The sequence below is a fragment of the Dipodomys spectabilis genome, unplaced genomic scaffold, assembly GCF_019054845.1.
Source record: "Dipodomys spectabilis isolate Male_0828 unplaced genomic scaffold, ASM1905484v1 ptg000024l, whole genome shotgun sequence".
NCBI classification, from domain to species: Eukaryota; Metazoa; Chordata; class Mammalia; order Rodentia; family Heteromyidae; genus Dipodomys; species Dipodomys spectabilis.
Genome location: NW_024870701.1, coordinates 5,152,162 through 5,171,662, shown reverse-complemented (window position 1 = coordinate 5,171,662; position 19,501 = coordinate 5,152,162). Strand labels below are relative to the sequence as shown.

The window sequence follows — 19,501 nt, the reverse complement described above, 5'->3', positions numbered from 1 at the left end:
CTCAAATTCCAAACCCAGGACTCTAGGTTGACTTTAAGTCTTTCCTCTTTTAGGGGAATAGTCCTGTAGGCTCCTTCACTGACATGAACTGGTTTGAGGTTCACGTTACCCTGGGCACAGATCAGGAGGGGGAAGTGTTGGTAGCAGATGCTGCCCACCTTGAATTTTTTTTTTTTTACAAAGAAACCATCTAGTGTGTGTTACTATCAGACAAGTCCAGCAATTGTGCTTTTGTAATGCGGTATTCATTTTCTCAAAGCAGGTCTACCTTCCCAAATGGAAATGTCAAGCATCCAGACGCTTCAGAGTTCCCAAAGGGGCCTTGCTAGAGAAGCTGCTTCATTTCCCAACCAATTACTCTGCAGACAGGCCAATTGGGAGCCTAAGCCATCACCACAACCTTAAAAAACAGTAAGACGGAGTCCAGCAGCAAGCATGATAGGTTAAGTTCACTCTAGTGTTTGGTCATCTTGTGGGTTTCATCTCAAGGCTTTTGTGCTCCCTTGGCTAAAGTTCTACCACTTGAGCCTGCCTTCTGCTGGTAATTTTAGAGATGGAGTCTACTGGCTTTCTCTGCCTAGACTGTCTCCAAATCACTATCTTCGGGATTACAGTCTCCTGAATAGCTAGGATTATAGGCATGAACTACCAGTTCCCAACTTAATCTTTCATTTTTTGAGTCATTTTATTTCTACTGCTGAGTATCTCACCGTGTCCTGGAAAATTAAGACATTTTCCCACAGCACCAGGGATGGGAATTCATGGCAGGCTTTTTCCATGAGCCCTTAAGATTTTGATATGAAGTACATAGAACGCAGGAAGTTGGTCCTGGAGACCAATCCAGCAGCTATTTTCCTGTGGTGTGTATACATGAGAGACACCAGAAGGGATATTAGTAAGATTCCTTTCTAATATCAAAGCAACAAGAGAGCTGTCTTTCTGGGTAAGGAGATGATTCCAGAAACCCATTCAGATAGGGTTAATACTTATTGGCCTTACAACAATTCAGCGCTCTCTCCTCATTGCTTTCTACACCCACAAAGGGAGGAAAAGTGAAAACCAACACCAACGCGAGGTGCCAGGTCCTAATGATAAATAACCACTCTTTAGTGAAAATTATATGCCAGGCAGGGCAGAGGGCTGGAAGCATCCGGTTGTGACCTTCTAGCCACACAGACAACTCCCTGCAAGGACCTGCAAGCACTCGTTTTCACATTCTGTGGTCACCTTCTAGAGCCTGGCAGGCCAAACCACAGGAGTAGCTACAATATGGCCTCCACACCCGCCTGAGTTTTCAGATCAGCCTCTCACAATGGCTGGTCCTAGGACTGACATGCCTGGACCAATGTTAAAAAATACAGTGCACAGCCACTTTTCAAAAGGGTACCATTTCTGCTTTGTAAATGACAGGCTTCACCTCTGGCCCTTTCCAACTTATAGACATGACCAAACTGTGGCGGTGAGTGTCCCTTTTACGAACGCTAATGAGAATATATATCCAACTACCTGCTTAGTACTGAATGATTCAAATCCCATTATTTGCCGAGGTGCTGTTTACCCAAGAAAAATGAAAACATATTCCCACAAAAAGTCTTGAGTAAGAATGTGCACAGCAGCAGTGTTCACGATACCATGTACTGGAAACAACTCAAACATCCCTTAATAACAGGGGTGGAGGAGCCTCCCGGTGCCTCTAGCCATACATAGAAAAAGAAAAAAACGTGAATCTCAGAAGGTGTGAACGAAGGTACATACACTGCTATCTCACTTGCATGAAGTTCAGAATAGGTAAGACCGAATAAATACAGTGGCCTAAGTCGGAAGAGCAGTGGCTTTAGGATGGCTGGGATAAGACTGTCCTATATCTGAATCAGAGGGTGGTAAGAGAATTCACAGGACTGTAGTTAGAATGGGCATAGGTATAAACCACACCTCGTATGGCTTCCGTGGGAACTGGTGACGAAAAGGTCCACTTCTCAACTTGAGTTGCTTGCTTCTGTGGAGAACTCCCAGGTACCTCAGAGCCTGACATTCCATGTAATCAGGAGATGTCAAAATGCAGGACATTAGCCTCCTTTCCGGGGTCAGAGTCTCAGGTTCCAGGCCCTTTACTGGGCTGGCCTAGCTGGGCCTGCCCTGGGGGCCTGAGAGAAGGCAGTAGGGCCCTGAGTCTGGGTGGTCCCTGGCTCTGTTCCCATCAGCAAGCAGAGGTGGCAGCAGGAAGCCCCGGGGGCTGTGGGCAGCACAGCCTGGCCTCACAGCCTGATGGCTGCCTGCTGACAATGAGGGAGAGTGTATAACACTCCTCCATCTGTCTAGGCAGAGCTTTCCTCTAAGGGGCCAAATGGGCCCCAAAGCTCAGATAATCCTCTCTCTTTTTTTTTTTTGGGTCCGGTCGTGGGGCCTGAACTCTGGGCCTGGGCGCTGTCCCTCAGCTCTTCAGCTCAAGGCTACCACTTGAGCCACAGCGCCACTTCCAGCTATTTTCTTTTTGCTTATGTGGTGCTGAGGAATCAAACCCAGGGCCTCAGGCTTGCAAGGCAAGCGCTCTACCACTGAGCCACCTTCCCAGCCCAATCCTCTAACTCTTGCGGCCCATTTTGGGAGTCTCTGGCCTATCCTAACTGCAGCTCCCTGCACCTGGTGTGATGTGTGTGTGTGTGTGCGTGCGCATGTGCACGCATGTACATAAAGGGTCTTTTTTATACAGTGTTCCCATGTAGGAAGCCCAACCTCTGACCCTCTGCCTCATCTGTCACCTTTGTAAGATGGCTCCTTCCATACCCTCCTCCTGACTATAGTGATTCATCTACATGAGCGATTCCCTACTCACCCCACGTCAATGAGAATGGGGGCTGGGGTAGTTGTCCACTGGATGAGGAAGCACCGTGGGAATCTGGCACAGTGTGCTGAGTGTGCAAATTCTGTTACCCAGCACACAAAAACAAAGCGAACATACAAAAAAAGCTCCATACTCTCATTCCTACAAGTTCAGTGCAAATGCCCAAAGGGTCCTGGGGAGCAGGGATAAGGCTCTTTGTCACACATATTACTGACAATTTACAGTAGATTTCCTGCCTTTTAGCACAGTACTGACATTTGCAGCCAGGAGAGAAGCATGGAGGTCTCCCAGAGCTGACCAGGAAAATCAGCAGATGAGAAATAACAGTCTCTACAGCATGGACTCTCACAGGGAGCACATACTACACATCCCATGCAAGAGAAAGAATGAGCCATCTGGGAACATAAGGACAGGACACATATTCAAACTGGAAAGTCATCCAGAACACTGTCCAAGTAGGATAGACAGACAAACATGGATGGACATATATATTCACTCCTGCCAGAACCTCAAAGCTCACAATGAAATCATCTAAGAAAGAAACCAAGGGGGCTGGGAAGGTGGCTCAGTGGTAAAGTACTTGCCTTGCATGCATGAGGCCCTGGGTTCGATTCCTCAGCACCACATAAGCAAAAAGAAAAAAGCCGGAAGTGGTGCTGTGGCTCAAGTGGTAGAGCACTAGCCTTGAGCTGAAGAGCTGAGGGACAGCACCCAGGCCCAGAGTTCAGGACCCACAACTGGACGCCTCCCCTCCCCCCAAAAAAGAAACCTAGCTTGTTAAAGCGTAAGTCAGTGTTATCACCAGACAAAACGTGCCCATAGGAAGCCTCTGCACCCAACCTAAGTCAGTTGGAAGCATTGCACCTTCATTTCCTCTTAGGTACCTAAATAACTATTCAGATACTGATCAAAACAACTAGCGTCACTTCTGCCCTTAGTGGGCAGTCCCAGCAGACAGTGAGTTCAGACATGACCAGAAAAGGTCAAAGTGAAAAGCATCCTGATCCAGGATTTGTAGCCTCAGACGCCCACTTCCTATCTTTCAACTAACTATGAGAGCCTAACTCAGACTCCAAGCCAGTTTCCTGCCAAGGTTACTTAATAAATGAGAGAGGAGAGAGGAAAGAGAGATGTGAGAGGGAGGGCTAGGGGAGGAGGGAGTATCCTGGGGCTTGAATTCAGGGCCTGCACACTGTCCCTTAGCTTTTCTCTCAAGGCTGGCACTCTACCATTTGAGCAATAGCTCCACTTCTGGGTTTTGGTGGTTAATTGCAGAAGAGAGTCTCATAGACTTTCCTGCCCCAGCTGGCTTTGAACTTCCATCCTCATCTCAGCCTCCTGAGATCTAGGATTGTAGGTGGGAGCCATCAACACTCAGCTCTTGCTCAGCTTTTGAACTCATAGCTGGTGCTCTAGCACTTGACCACACTTCCAGTTCTGGCTTTTTATAGTTAACTCATAAGCGTCTTGATCATTTGTCCAGGCTGGCTTCCAACTTTGACCCTCAGATCTCAGTCTCTAGAGTAGCTAGGACTATAGGTGTGAGCCACTGGTGCCCAGCAGTACTAGGGTCATTTTTAAATACCTCTGCCTTCCTGTGGCATGTCAGGAGGACCTCTGGATGCTGGGCTAAATCACAGGAGGATGTATGTGGAAAGTAATCAGCCAAGCCGAGTGCTCAGCTGAGAATGCTAAGCACTAAGTGCAGTGTCCTTTGAATCTGTGGGTTGGTCTGCACTACAGCACCTCCACACACGAAAGCCCAGAACAATGATTGTCTGTTCAATGCAAGGTGAGTGCAAAGAGCACTGGGAGTGAGGGAACCACAGGAGAAAGAAGTCAGCTTGCCCACCCTGCCAGAGTGAAGAAGGCATTGAGGGCATGTTGGGTTGGCACTCTCCGCATTCATGCTATGCAGGACACACCTAGTTGTCCCCTCCTCCCACAGCAGCCAACGCTCTGCTAGTCTTGGAATCGAGGCAGCTCGAGAGCCCAAAGTACATGGGACCCTGACAGGCCCTCCTGGTATCTGGAGGAACGGCAGCCATCGGTGGCGGGAAAGATGGTCAAACAAAAGCAGAAACTAAAATTATACCAAGGGAAAAACAGGAAGAGTCTGTGAAGTAAAAACAGCAAGGAGAGGGCTTGCATTTAACACCCACAGTGTCCTACTTTCACTTTCCCAAGAGAGAATTCTGTCGTCTCCAGCCTGGTGCCAATGGTTTGGCATGCAAGGGGCGGACCTCGGTTACCTAGTGGATCCAGACGTGGCTCAGCTTGATGGGTGGGTCCTGCCTGCAACAGGGTCTGTCAGTGTGTCAGCTCGGCCATGCCTTCCCAGAGGGGAATGCTGGCCCAGCCGGTAGTTTTCACACACACTGGTAACAACCTAAAATAACCCTAAAATAATGTTTGCAGGCCAGGGGACCAACAAGATCCTGGACCCCAGGTTGGTCTTGTCATAAGTAATGCCCCCTTGAAAGCTCCTTAACAAGATGCCTCAGACAGAGCTCCATCTCAAGGCTGTGAATGCAGGCAAGCTGTCCAAGGCGGTTGCAAGGATGAGTGAACCAATCCATCAATCCATCCATCCACCCATCCACCCACCCACCCATCCATCCATCCATCCATCATCCATCCATCCATCCACCCACCCATCCACCCACCCATCCACCCACCCACCCATCCATCCATCCACCCATCCATCCACCCATCCACCCATCCACCCATCCATCCATCCATCCATCCAATGCTACTCACCATGTAAGAAGGAAAGATGAGAACTCGCTTGTGCTTGCCACAAGGCCACTGGGGGTCATCCAAGAGATTTGGGTCATAGTCCATAAAGTCTCCTGGGTCACTACCTGAAGATCACATTCAGAATGATAAGTAGGGGCCCTGGACTTCCTGAGGCAGAGGCTGCTGGAAGAATGCCAGTTACAGTTTTTGAAGACAGGCATTTGGCTCAGTGTCACATCACTGGCTTTTTTTTTTTTATTAAAGCTGACTTCTCACTGAGGTAGATCCCCTCACCAAAACCTCAACAAATTCTTACCATTCTGACATTTTCCATTTTAGAAAACTCCCTGACTCAGGACAACAAAAACCTTCTCACAGACTACCACATGCACAGATGCCTGGAGACTCAGCACAGCCCAGAGAAGGCTCCTTTTCTAAACTTGAAGACCAATTACGAGACTTGGTCTAGGAGCATGAGTTGGGATGCAAGCTTCCAGGCAGGCCACAATGGGGGGATGAACGCAAACCAGAGCAGCCACCAAGGCACACAGCTATAAACAACCCAGTTGGTGTCAACACAGAGGCCAGCTGACCTGGGGAACAGCTCATTCACCTGGAATTGCTGAGAACAGAAATGATGGCTTCCTAATGAGTTTTTGTCCTCATGTTGATTCTTACAGAAGTTAGTGTGGGCAGAGCCCAAGTACACAAACCTTCCTTCAATGGCTCACTCAGCTTATGTACTATAATAACCATAAACAAACTCCTACCTGATCCTGATACTGCATTGTGGGTTCCAGTTATTTGCGGGGGAGGGGAACCCCCAAAGCCAAGCACCATGATATTGGGGGACATAACTGGGTGAAGGAAGAGCTGAGTGGTCAGGAAAAGTTGGGAAGCCAGCCATCTCTGTATGGGGCAGATGGCCTAGGCTTTGTCCAGAGAAATTACCTATGACTTGCTTGTGAGATGACCATGACGGAAGATCAAGCTTTCCCCGGAGTCCTCTTGCCTGTGGGCACCTACGTGTCCTCCAGTCCCCACAAGGAGAGACACCACCTACACTGCACACATTACCACATCCCACCAGGCTGAGGTTACCTGTGTCGAGGCTCCCCTGGGTGCTGCTGGCCCGGCCTATGGAGAGGCTGCGGTGGCTCAGGTTACGGAATTGGGAGAAGGAGGAGGTGGAGTCTATGGTATTTCTCCGGGTTCCAAAGGCATTGGTGGGTAACAGAAATTGGGTATAAGAAACCGTCTAAAAGGTGAAGGTAAAAATCAATCAGTGATTTGTTCCCCGGCAAGGCTAAGGCTTCTGCCCAGGCTATCCTGCCGCTCCAAATGCAGATTTGTGTTTTTAAATGTACAGTTCTCAACTGAGATCTGAAAACTCAGCAAAGCAGTTTGCTTTGGTATTCACTGTGCCAAAACCTCACCTGGACCTGAGGGCATGTACAGTGCTCATGGACCCTAGCTAGTGTAACTGCTTCTGTTATAGGACAGATATATTAACATATTGTGTGTGTGTGTGTGTGTGTGTGTGTGTGTGTGTGTGTGTGTGTGTGTGTGTGTGTGTGTGTGTGTGTGTGTGTGTGTGTGTGTGTGTGTGTGTGTGTGTGTGTGTGTGTACTGGGACTTGAACTCAGGGGACTGTCCCTTTTTCACTCAAGGCTAACACTCTACCACTTAAGCCACGCCTCTACTACTCTAGTTTTCTGCTGGTTTTAATTAGACCTAAGAGTCTCAAGGAGTTTCTTGCCCAGGTTGGCTTTCAACTGTGATCCTCAGATCTCAGTCTCTTTCATAGCTAGGATTACAGGCATGAGCCACCGCCCTGGGCCTTGTGTTGTTCTGTATACTCTACCAAATACAGAATTCTAGGACACACCAGGCCAGCAGAGTTCTGATAAGGATGGTGGGCTTCTTGCTTTTCTGGTTGGTGCTGTATATGACACTCAACCCCACACTGCCTTGTTCCACTGCAAAGGGTGCTTAAATCACCCAGTCCATCTTGGAATGTGCACATGTGTATATGAGCATGTCAGTATTGCACAAGCAGCTGTAAATGGTAACAGAGAAATACTGTACATGTACCCAAGGAACTCCCAGCCCACTGGTACTGAACCAGGGGCTCTCAGTGGGATTTTTGTCTGCACTCTGACTGGCATAGGCAGCTGGAAATCTGCCCCTAGACCTTGTTTCTTTCTTCCTAGCTGAGTCTCATGGTCTAGCTCACTGCCTCTGCCTTAGGGCATCTGTAAACACCTGCGGAGTGAAAGCCCGGAGCCTTACCTTGCCATCAGCACCCAGCTCCACACCTTCCAGGCCAATGATCTCTTTCAAGCTCATGGTGCCTGCTGACTGTCTCCCTCCATCCAACTTCAGATCCCTGGAGAGGACAAACCAAAGGGAGAATACTCCTTCGTGCTCCCATAAGAGTGACAAAGGATGCTTACTGCACGAGACATGACAGTCACACTGATGCAGGACCATGGGGGTGCAATGGGTGGGACGTCCCTTTGTCTTTCCTTGGGGGCTTGTCAGTGATGCTCTATTTTGTTCCCTTCACTTGACACAGCTGAAACCCAAGTATAAAGATTAAAGCCAGATGCAGCCAATGGTCATCCAGTAAGGCCCCTAAGTTCTTAAGAGAAAGCCAATTATCAAGTGGGGATGTATCCCAGGAATGCTAGAGACAGCGAGTTTCCTGGGATGCTGAGTTCTTTTGAAAGCTGTTAGATGAAAGCCACTCTCTTGATCAGACAGGATCAATTAATATCCTAAATGCCCATCTCCACTGCTAGTAGCTAAAAGATTTATATCACAATATTCAGCCCAACAACTTTGCCAAGCCCTGAGGGGGGGGGGGAAGAATAATCCCCAGGAATAATAAGCCTCTTGCATCATGCTGTGCAATTTCCAAAGCCTTTTTTATTCATTTTTAAATTTCTTTGAGGTAATTTTAAAGGCTAGGCTGCAGTTTGGTGGTAGAGTGCTTGTCAGCATATAAAAGGCTCTAGGTTCAATCCTTACCGTAATAAGAGAAAACAAAGATGACTGTAAGACAGGAAATACTATTAATAACTCATTTTATAGAAGAGAAAAATTGAGGCTCAGCGTAGGTAAGTGGCGTGCCAAGGTCACCATGATAGTCGGTGATAGGATTGGTTCTGCACCCAATGTTTCTAGTGGGTCACGAGGCGCTTGTCAAAGAACAGACCTCCTTCCAGGAGACCTCAAGCTCTGCTCAATGTTAGAACTGTCCGGGACCCCTATGATCTACTGAGGTTTAGCTCCCCCCCAAAACAACCTGTAGAAGATGGAACCTGAGCATCCAGACGGTTACGTCACCCCCAAAGCATCCTAAATTGCAGCCTACTGAGGAGCTGGCTTCTGCCTTTTATCTCCATGGCACTCAGTGCTTCTAGAGGGGGCCACCCTGCACCACCGCGTTCTCACCAAGAGACCTGCACTGAGGCACCATATTCAGGGGCCAAGAGCTAAGCAAGACAAATGCGTTATAACAATAAGAGAGGGGAGGGAGAGAGGGAGCGAGAGGGAGAGAAAGAGGAAAGGAGGGGAGGAGAAAGGAGAGGACAGGAGGAGAAAGTGGGGAGGGGAGGGGAAGAAAGGCAAGGGGGAAGGTAGGGGGAGAGAGGGAGAGAGAGAAAGGGAGGAAGAGAGAGAGAGAGAGAGAGAGAGAGAGAGAGAGAGAGAGAGAGAGAGAGAGAGGAAAGAAAGAGAGAGAGATTTTCAAATGTAGAGGAACACCAAATTTAGCCCCCCTTCATCTACGGCATTCTGGGACAGACTGGATTCCTAATACACCTCAAGTGCATGGTCAGATTGGGGACATAGTCTCTTGGGAGGCCATGACACTGCCATTTGCAAACTACCACTAGTTATGCAGAACAAAAGCAAGTAATCAAGCGACCTACGTACCCAAGTCTTCCATCTTTGTATTCGTAAGGTTTTTAGTGTCTTTTCTTAACACTGAATTTTTTTTTTTCTGAGACTGGAACTTGAACTCAGTAACTGATCTGTTCGCTTCGCTGGCTGGCATTCTGCCACTTGAGTGACACCTCCAACCCCCAACCCTGAGAACTATTAATCACTGTATGTCCCTCAATATTTCTGCTCATACCCTATGAACATAAATGAGTTCAGGTAATTAATTACAGCATAGAATATGACCCTGTAAACGCTTAGCTAGAACACACAAGTCATCCAAATGAAGCCTTCACGAATGTTCTGAGCAAGGGAACTACTTTCACATGTATTAGTATTCTCTGCTGCTCCCCTCCCCCCACCCATGGGGCCCACACTCCTGGAAGGCTGCGAGGTCCAAGATCACTTAAGTCACATCACTTTCCAAACACACTTCGTGACTGCTCACCGTTGGGAAGATCAAGCAGGCTAGAGGCAAGCAGGGCCTAGCCAAGACACCATACTCCACCCCTAAGACCATCACTCCACCATTCCACCTGCTGCAGGAGCTTCCCAATGTGATTCCCCACAGACCGCCTAAGGCAATTAAGGAGGGAGAGCGTGGATGTGCCTGGGCCTTCACCAAGGGAGATGTCCACAAAGGAAAAACTTCAACAGGAAGGTGAGGAAAGGATCCCTGGGCAGAAGAGAGCAAGGAGAGGAATCTGGGCACAGATTAGGAAAATTAGCTGGTACAGAAGCCAATAGGCAAGGGAATCTGAGCTTGGCTATAATGGTCTCCTATCTTCCCAGACCCCAACCCTGGAATTCAGGGTCCTCCCATACCCCACTGCCACTCCTAAGTTATTTCTCATTTTGTTCTCATTTGGTCGGACAGAGAATAGTATTTAGGGAACTTTTTTCTAAGGGAAGAAAAATTAAAGTAAGGTTAAGTAAGAATGTTTCTTAGTGATAGGCTGAAGGACGGGAGGCCCCAACCCATTGTCTACTGTGTGTGATACATTAAGAAACTGTAGCAGTAAGCTGGCTGTCCTGCTGGTACTGGTTTACCAAGATGGCATAGAAGATGGGTGCTGTTTTTCTTTCTGTGCCAATATTGAGACTGGCACTCAGGGCCTGGGTGCTGTCCCTTAGCGTTTTTGCTCTACCACTTGAGTCACAGCTCCCCTTCTGCCTTTTTCTCTGGCTAACTGGAGAGAAAAGTCTCCACACTTTTCCTGCTCAGGATCCTCAGAGCTCAGCCTCCCAGGTAGCAAGGATGACAGGTGTGAGTCACTAGCGCTGGGCTGTGGGTGTTTCCTATCACACCCCACTCACCTGTCTTCATCTTGTCACACTCACTCCATCCCTGGGACAGGCTCTGCCCCTGCTGGCTGTCCACTGACTGTTAGCTGCGCACATGACCCTTAACAAAAGCAAACAAGCCATGTCTTTTCCCGTACCTCCTTTTTCCACGCTTCTCCCAAGAGAAACGAAGCAAGGAACAAAAAAAAAAAAAATACAAAATGTGCTCACATAAAATCCAAAATTCCTCTCCATGAGCTCACCCCAGCCCTTTGGGGATTAGTAGAGTCATTGGAGTGTCCTGAGGCACTCAGGACACCAGGGCTCATGTGGAAGATTAGGTGGAGCCAGGCTGCACCTCATAGGCTCTCTGGGGAACTGGTGTGACCCTGCTGGAATGGTGTCACACTTCCTGCTGGCTTTTCCCCTCCCATTATTCTACTTTCCAAAGAGCTCGAGTTGAGCTGAGTGAGCCAGAAGCTGGAGTCTACCTTCAGCTGTGCTGGCTCAGGGCAGCCATCCCGGCTCCCCCCATGATGGAAGTGGTCTCTACAACCTCTGCCCAACATGTGGGCACAGGACCCTTGCGATGCGGCCAGCAGATGAGGAACCCCACGTTTAATCCGATGCAGTTTTAAGTGTTAAGTAGCCGCAGGTGGCTGGGGACAAGCTTATCTGACTAAGGCTTGGTGCTTGCTTGGCAGGACTCTGGCTGCACTTGTGGGTAACTCTCCCCACCCCCGACCTGTCACATATGATTAAGTTCATGATGTGGCTTGGCCTCCCCCATTTTCTTTCTCCAAACAGTCTTTCTGCCTGGCACCTCAGAAGCGTTGACCTTATAGGCCCCAGAGATGGAAGAAATGATGTCACAGGGCTCCTTAGAGGAGGATCCTTCCCCCCCACCCCTCCCGCCACATCCCTTCCATGGAAGGCAATGGACACCTTGCCCAGGACTCCCTCATTACTCCTTCAACAAAGCTCCTAGACCATATGTAAGAAGTGGGCCTGCCTGAGGGTCACGGAGTGGTGGAGTGTTAGCAGTGATCAGAGTGCAACCCCAAGCCCTAGCACGGCAGGTGCCTCCAGACCCTACACCACAGCACCGTGAAGAGTGCGATGCAGGAGCTACACTCTGGGATGAACAATTTGAGCTTTCCTTTAGCCTTGTGTGGGGAGGGGGAAGGTGGGGAGGAAGGGGGATAATCTTCCATACAGAGCAAATCAGAAGTGAGGTGTTTCTTGCAACGTGGCGGGTACACTGGCATCTGCTACTTTCATAGGGTGAAAAACTTCACTGCCTTGATTAACAAAAATCACAAGCACTCCAGAACACTGACTAAAAGGGGTTGAGGGGCACACTTTTCTGAACACTTTCTCGTTTGCATTCAGGGAGAAGACTGTTGCTAGCTGTGATATGAGTGGGTGTGAATTAAGAGCACATGCGTACATACAGAGACTCACTTGCATAGGGGCTGCCCAGAAGAGAACAGAAGTAGAAGGCCTTTTCTAATCAGCTCTAGTTTCTGACCACAGTGTTTGGCACCATACAGTTGGCATCTGAAAACATAAGAGATGCTGAAAACTTCTCTGGGTTGCTTTTTCTTGCGAAGCACTGGTACTGCAAGATATTGATCTGAACCTCAAGAAATCACCTTTTGGCTACACTTGACATCAACAATAGTAAGAGCAATTTTATACTGTGTCTTCTAATATTGAAGGCAATTGCCCAGGCCTTAGGTGTGAGTGCAGAACAAGCAAGACAGCGAGGGCTGTGCCTTGCATAAGCCTGAAGGGTTGGGAGGCTGCTTGCTGAAAGAAGAGATTCCCAGCCAGAGAGTCCTTTAAACCCCCTAGCAAAGCCAGGCACTGGTGGCTCACACCTGTAATCTTAGCTACTCAGGAGGCTGAGATCTGAGGATCGCGGTTCAAAGCCAGACCAGGCAGGAAAGTCCCAATTCACACCAAAAAAAATCTCTAAGTGGAGCTGTGGCACAAGTGGAAGAGTGTCAGCCTTGAAAAAGTAAGAAAGTTAAGGATTAGCATTCAGGCCCTGAGAGTTCAAGGCCTAGTACTGGCACAACAAACAAATAACAACAAAAATCTTCTAGTAAATAGTTAAGCAGAAATCCCAGGGGCCAGGGGATAGTGATTAAAATCTCCGTTTTCTAAGACCATTGTTTGGAACTCTCATAGAACAATTATGAAAATAAAACTACCTAATGCACTCACATGCCCCTAGTACCAGAAGAGCTGCAAATGGTACAAGAGCAAATTGAAATTGGACTTTTCAACTTACTTGAAAAGCCTCCAGGCTTATTTCCTTTCTAGCTAAAGCTATAGTTTAAATATTACTTTATAATGTATCTCCTTTTAAAAATGGAAGGGGCTAGTTCAAATACTGTTTGTGGGCAGTGTCCCAAATTGTGTGCATTAGGCTAAAATGCTGTAGCCCTCAGAGGTGAACACAGTGGCCAGGTTGTAGGAGAAAAATCTCCTTTTTGCAGGGGGTGGGAGCTGAGCCACAGTTACAGGAAAGGGGGTGGCTCATGGTAGTCATTCCTCATCACCATAGCTCTGGCTGCCACTGTAGCTTGGCACAGCTCAAGTTCTTGCCAACAGGAGCTCAGTTCTCATTCGAAGGTTGTTAACTTTTGCATGTCATTCAATATACACATTATGCATAAATGTAGCCAGAGTCCTGACATGCAACAAGTGCATGTTGGAAATCCAGCATGAACACTTGTTTTCTGTCTCCTCCTCCTCCTCCAAGTCTGATGTTTGAAACTGGTCAGTGGCAGAGCAGGAGTGGCTGGTAGGGGAGTCAGGGGAAGGGGTCGGGGAAGATAAAGGGGAATTAAAAATAGGAGATGAAAGTATGTTTGGGAGACAGCCAAGATGTAGTTCTACCCTTAAGCAAGGAGCAGAAAAACAGGTTGGCTCATTTTTAGGAGGATAACATTCGTTGTAGGATGGCAGCACAATTTATTTTGTAATCTCATGGTAGGAAACCTCCTAGGCCTTGTCTTAGCTTTGGCTTCTACTGCCTAAAGCAAACAATGTGATGTCGCTACATGAAGTCATCCGATCAAAGCTGACAGGCCATCCAGATATTCTGGTGTCCAAAGAGGGGCTCCCTAGGACCCTATTAACCATAAAATGGCCAACTCCTGACTTCATCTTTTGTAAAAGGCAAAGCGATTTTTCATTTCCTCTCCCAATGCTAGCTGGCGAAGGACCAGCTGGCTGTTCACTGAACCGTAATGCATAGAACTGATCTTGATGGGAACACAAGGTTCCCTGTTAAATATCAAGAAGTTCCCAGGTATGGCTCTTTCCACAGGGACTATGATTAATGTAGTAATATTTCTCTTCAAATATAAATACTTTATTCCTGTGAAGTAGATGGGGGGGAAAATGTATGCGACCCAATTAACTACTTTCCAGAGCTTTCTGCGTTCAAGAGGGGGTTGTCCTGGCGTCTAACCATTTCTCTAATGGTGTCCTAATCTTCAGCCCTTGGAACTCCAGCCAGGCACTCCACTGGGCACTTGCTCTTTAAGGACAACAATGGCTCAAACACTTTGATGTGTAAATAATTTAAGAGCCAATTAAATATTAACAGGATTTCTAGACTCTTCAAAAGAAATAAAAAGTGAGAGATATTGGCTGCACACAAAGCAAAGCTTGAAAGCTGGATCAGGAATGGAAATGCCACATGTGAACTAATTTGCATCAAGAGATTACACATCCACTAGGACTCCATGATCCGAGTATTTATCTTAGCTAAAGAGGCCCCATTTACTGCCTTCTGGAGTTTGAATCTGGGTTAAAGGCTTGGTTCATAGTCTATATACTCCTGAGAGGGGGTAGAGCCTTTAGAAGGTCATAGGTTAAGGGGTATGACCTTAAAGGGGAATCTTGTTGTCCATGAGTCATTTGGTTATGTGCTCCCACTATGAAGTACTGCCTCACCTCAGGCCCAAAAGCAAGAAGGCTAACAGACTACAGGACTGACACTTCTAAAACCAGAGCCAAAAGAATCCTTTTCCCTTTGATATTGACTATTTCTGGTCTTGGTTATAGTACCAGAAACACACTGCCCCTTCACACACAGTACAGCTGACGTCTTGGATCAGAGTTATACTTCCAGAGCTTGGAACCAATGAACAGGGCCCACAGTGAACAGAAGAAACATGAAATCAAAGCCACTTTTAGTCTACAAGTCCTCCTCCCTCACTCAGCACTTCATGGACAAGCCATCCCACAAGGGCAGCTGGCAAACAATGAAGGGGTCTTAATGCAGCTTACACCAAAATCTTTGTCTAAAGGCAGCTCCTATAAACAGCCCAATAATGCATGATTCGCCCATGAGATCATTCCAGACTTGGTCTCTGTGTGGGAATATGCTTGGTGTGAGGAAAGAAATGCAGCTTGTGAAAGTGTAATTTTCCACCACGAAAAGAGATGTTTCTGGGGAAAGTGGGTGGGGAGGAAGGAGGATGGGCCTAGGGCCAGGCGGCAGCATTTAGGCTTGAAGGCTCTCTCTAAGAATAGAAGAAGCTGTTCTCTGTGTCACAAAGTGATCAAGGCTCAGGAAGCAGACCCAAGCGGATGACCTCATCTGGATGCCCTGAATGCCAAGAGCTAAGGACACACACACGATACAGGGGCTGTTGATAATGTAAACACACGCCCCCAGAGACACCTTGCACTCCACTGCGAGTGTCACATTTGGCCTCTTTTTGTTGTTGTTTCTTGGCCAGTACTGGGGCTTGAACTCAGGGCGTCAGGCTCTTGCTCAGCTTTTTGGCTAATAGCTGGCTCTCAACTATTTCAGCCATGCATCCGGTCGGCTGGTTAAAAATAAAAGCCTTGGATATGTCTGGCCCTGAACCTCGATCTTCAGATCTCAGCCTCCTGAGTAGCTAGGATTACAGGCGTGAGCCCCCAACACATGACCACTTGCAGTTTTTGATGGCATTTGTAGTAAATGAACCCAGAAACTACTGCTTAACCAAGAATTATTCACCCAAAGGGAATAATTGTGTGCACCCACACAACACACTTTGCAGAAATTGTTTTTTTTTTGCTGCCATCACGACCTCTGATCACAGGTTAGTTGGATTCATCCCTACTTTCCTCTGGCCAGATCCATAGACAGAATTGCCTACCAACAGCCAAACATTTCAGGAAAGAAAGAACACTGGGCACTGGCACCATTCTTTATGCACAGGGTCAGTCCTGGGACAAGCCCTCAACACGATGCCTACAGTCTCAAGCATTCGCCTCTGGGGACTGGCAAGTCTGGAATGCAGAATACACTGTCTCATGGAGTTTGGGTTGTAAGCGGACATTGGCCGCCCCATTAGCCTTTACCTAGGGTACAAGGGCAGAAAAGAGGAGAAAGCTGAGAGTACCTTCCTCCCTATCAACTAAGCCCATGCATTTCTTTGCAGCTTTCAGATTCTCCACTGCTGGTGTCATGTTGTGGTCCTAGAGGACAGGTTGGGGGTGAGGAAGAGCATGGTCTCCAGTAAAAGTGCTGAGCCAGCAGTTTGCTAAGTGGAGGAGAGTTCAGAAAGTCATTTTATGTGCTAAGGGTCCTCCAGCCAAACCACAAATCCACGCCAGAACAGAGAGGGTGACTAATGTTGAGAAGAGACAGGAGGAGTCAGGCTGCCCTTGTAACTGCGAAGAGGAAGAGGAGAGGGTTTAAGACCTGGATACTTCCAGAAAATGCTACAATTTACAAGCCTTGTCTGAGAAGAGGGGCCTACAGCGATGGAAGGTTTGGTGTCACAGTTACAGAGGAAAGGATGGGCAGCATCTCTTTCCCGCTCAGTAACCGGCTCAGCTAGCATGTTGTAAAAGGTAGCTATGGCAAGAAAGACCCAAACAACCATCTTCACATTCCATATGAGGTCAAGAAAAAAAGGCCAACAGGGGCTGGGAAGGTGGCTCAGTGGTAGAGCACTTGCCTTGCATGCATGAGGCCCTGGGTTCGATTCCTCAGCACCACATAAGCAAAAAGAAAATAGCCGGAAGTGGCACTGTGGCTTAAGTGGTAGAGTGCTCACCTTGAGCTGAAGAGCTGAGGGACAGCGCCCAGGCCCAGAGTTCAGGCTCCACGACCGGACCCCCCCCCCCCCACCAAAAAAAAAAAAAAAAAGGCCAACAGTAGCTTTGTTGAGGTGATGAGGCCCAATATTACTTTTGGGTATCTTTTTTTCCCCTCCAGTACTGGGGTTTGAACTTAGAACCTTCTGCTTGCTAGGCAGATTCTCTACTACTTAAGCAATGTTCCCAGCCCTTTTGCTTTAGTTTTCAGATGAGGTCTTAAGCTTTTTGCCCAGGTTGGCTTTGGATCACAATCTATCTACCTATACCTCCCACATGGTTGGGATTACAGGTGTGTACCACCCCTCCTGACTTGTCTTTGAGATAGGATCTCATTGATTAATTTTACCCTGAGCAGAGATCCTCTTATCTCTACTTTCTAAGCAGCTCAGATTATGGGCATGAACTACCACACTCATTCCAAACTTGCTTTCATAAGTACAAAAATTAAAGATTAAATAAAAGCAAAGCTGAAGATGTAACCATGCATAGAAACCCCACTGCTGGCTAATGCATTATGAACCATGTTGGAGTAGATCTAGAAAAAGCTAAGAGATAGCTCTGTGACTGGGCAAAAACAGACCTGCAGGTGACACACACAAGACTCTCCTGACAGTCGTCCTATGTAATAGCTCATTCAGTATTCTCCAAGCTTCCCAAGCTTGATGCTACAGTCAGCTTCATAGAGCAGAGCAAACCTGAGGTCAGGAAGGCAGGTTAATTTATCAGAATGGAGGGTCTGCCTGACTGCTGCTTACTGTGTACCACAGCTCTGCCTGGCCCAGACCACCATCACCATGGATGGGCTAGGACATTTAAGGACTGGGCTTTTCCTAAGGGTAGGGCGTCTCCTCGTCCTCACGTTCAGTTCTCCACAGCACTTCCATGCTTAGCTGCTTTAGTGACTGGAGCTCCATAAACTTGTATTGGAAGAGTAGCTTTTTTTTTTTTTTTCCCCTGTTAAGTGAGAAATCTACAGGACTAGACAGTCTGAGTTCTTCGTAGCTCCAAAAGTCTCTGCTTGAGCTGTAATGTTCCCTTCCTACTGAACTCGCTGCAACTGGCATAACTCAAATTAGCTCCCATTTCCAAGATCTTTTAATTAGTTAATAATTGGTGCTCTTGTTAAGACTTTTTGTTCATGGCTGATGATCTTCCACTTGAACCACAGGGAAAGCTTTAATCCTAGCTACTCTCTTCAAACACATGCCCTATAATGAAGGAGCAGAGCTCAGGGATACTCCTAGAAGTAGCAGTGCCCTATGTCCAGGAAGGGCATCTCTGGCCTGGGAAGTGTATTTCACTCATCATGCTCAGCCTGTAGGCTGCTGCTGAGATGGAATCCACCTGGGGAAAGGTTGGCAGGACTGCAGGCTCCTGGCTGTGGAACTTCAAAGGAGTGGAATACAACCCACAGCCCATCTTCAATCCAAGCAGGCCAGTAGGTGCACCTATCTTGGGACACGTGCACCTACTTACATAGCACGTGCAAGGGGCGGGCAGTATGGACTAGAGGGCATGTGTGATGGGGTGGGGGTGGGGGGCGCGGCGGGTACTCCCCTTCACCAGAGACACAAAGAAGGGCGAAATCCCCTCTCCCACAGCGCCATGCTTCATTGAACTTCCTTCTTCTAAACCAGCCCAGACTCCACCCACATCTGTCCCTTAAACAAAAGCAGCCCACAGGAAAGGAAAATCACCTGTGACTTGCTCAAAATAGAGCTATGTGCTATTCACACTTTGAGCCTATGATACTAGCTTGATGGGTGGACAAGCTGATTTGTTCGAGGACTAGCCTTTGGTAAGCAACTCAGCCAAAGCCAGGAGACAGGAAGGGGGCCCTGTCAAAGACAGCACAGAAGCCAGGTGTGGCAGGGTTAACATGGCAATGACTACATGACTGGTCATGTAGTGGGGCCACGCAGAAAAGGTCATAATAGCCTTTTAACTCATACCTGTGTGCAGTGGTATGTATCTGTCAACCTAGCTTCTTAGAAGGCTGAGATTGGGAGGACTGGAGTTTTAGGCCAATCTGGACAGAAAAGCTCCTGAGACTCCATCTCCGTGGAGGAGAACTGGATGCAATGGTGTGCTCCTGTACCAACAACAGTGAGAGGTCTACAAGAGGCAGATTTTGTTTTATCTATGCATCCCAGCAGGAAGTGAGAGTCTATCTTTAAACACCACCAGCAAAAAATAGGTCTGGAGGTCTGCCTCAGCAGTAGAGAACCTGACTCTCAAGTGCAAGGCTCTGAGTTCAAACCCTAGTACTTCTACACTGTACAGGAACAGAAGGCAGAGTAAACCTACCCCTATAAATAGCTCAGCACAGGCTCTCTGCCTTGTTTGTACTGTGAATGAGACAAAACAAAAACAGACCCAACAATAACAGCAAAATAAATACCACCCCCCAAAAAGAAAGTAAAACAGAAATTAAAAAAAAATTGTTCTGTGTTTCAGGAGCCGGGTTACTTGCCATTGTTGAAGAAGATACATCCGGCAATGTGACTGATCTTCTCATGAACTGTTGGGTGCTGCTATTGTTCCCATGCACTGCATCTAGACCTG

General features: G+C 47.7%; 1 protein-coding gene across 2 annotated transcripts in view; it reads right to left on the bottom strand.

Annotated features, from left to right (window-relative positions):
* The window catches only part of Cables1 (Cdk5 and Abl enzyme substrate 1), a 94,687-nt gene that overhangs the window by 7,893 nt on the left and 67,293 nt on the right, over window positions 1–19,501 (bottom strand). For both annotated transcript variants that reach the window (XM_042675313.1, XM_042675314.1), the window contains 3 exons: window positions 7,874–7,970; window positions 6,683–6,839; window positions 5,603–5,706 (listed from right to left, as the gene is read on the bottom strand). In XM_042675313.1, coding sequence (XP_042531247.1) covers window positions 5,603–5,706; window positions 6,683–6,839; window positions 7,874–7,970 — 358 coding nt within the window. The remainder of the gene's footprint in view (window positions 1–5,602; window positions 5,707–6,682; window positions 6,840–7,873; window positions 7,971–19,501) is intronic.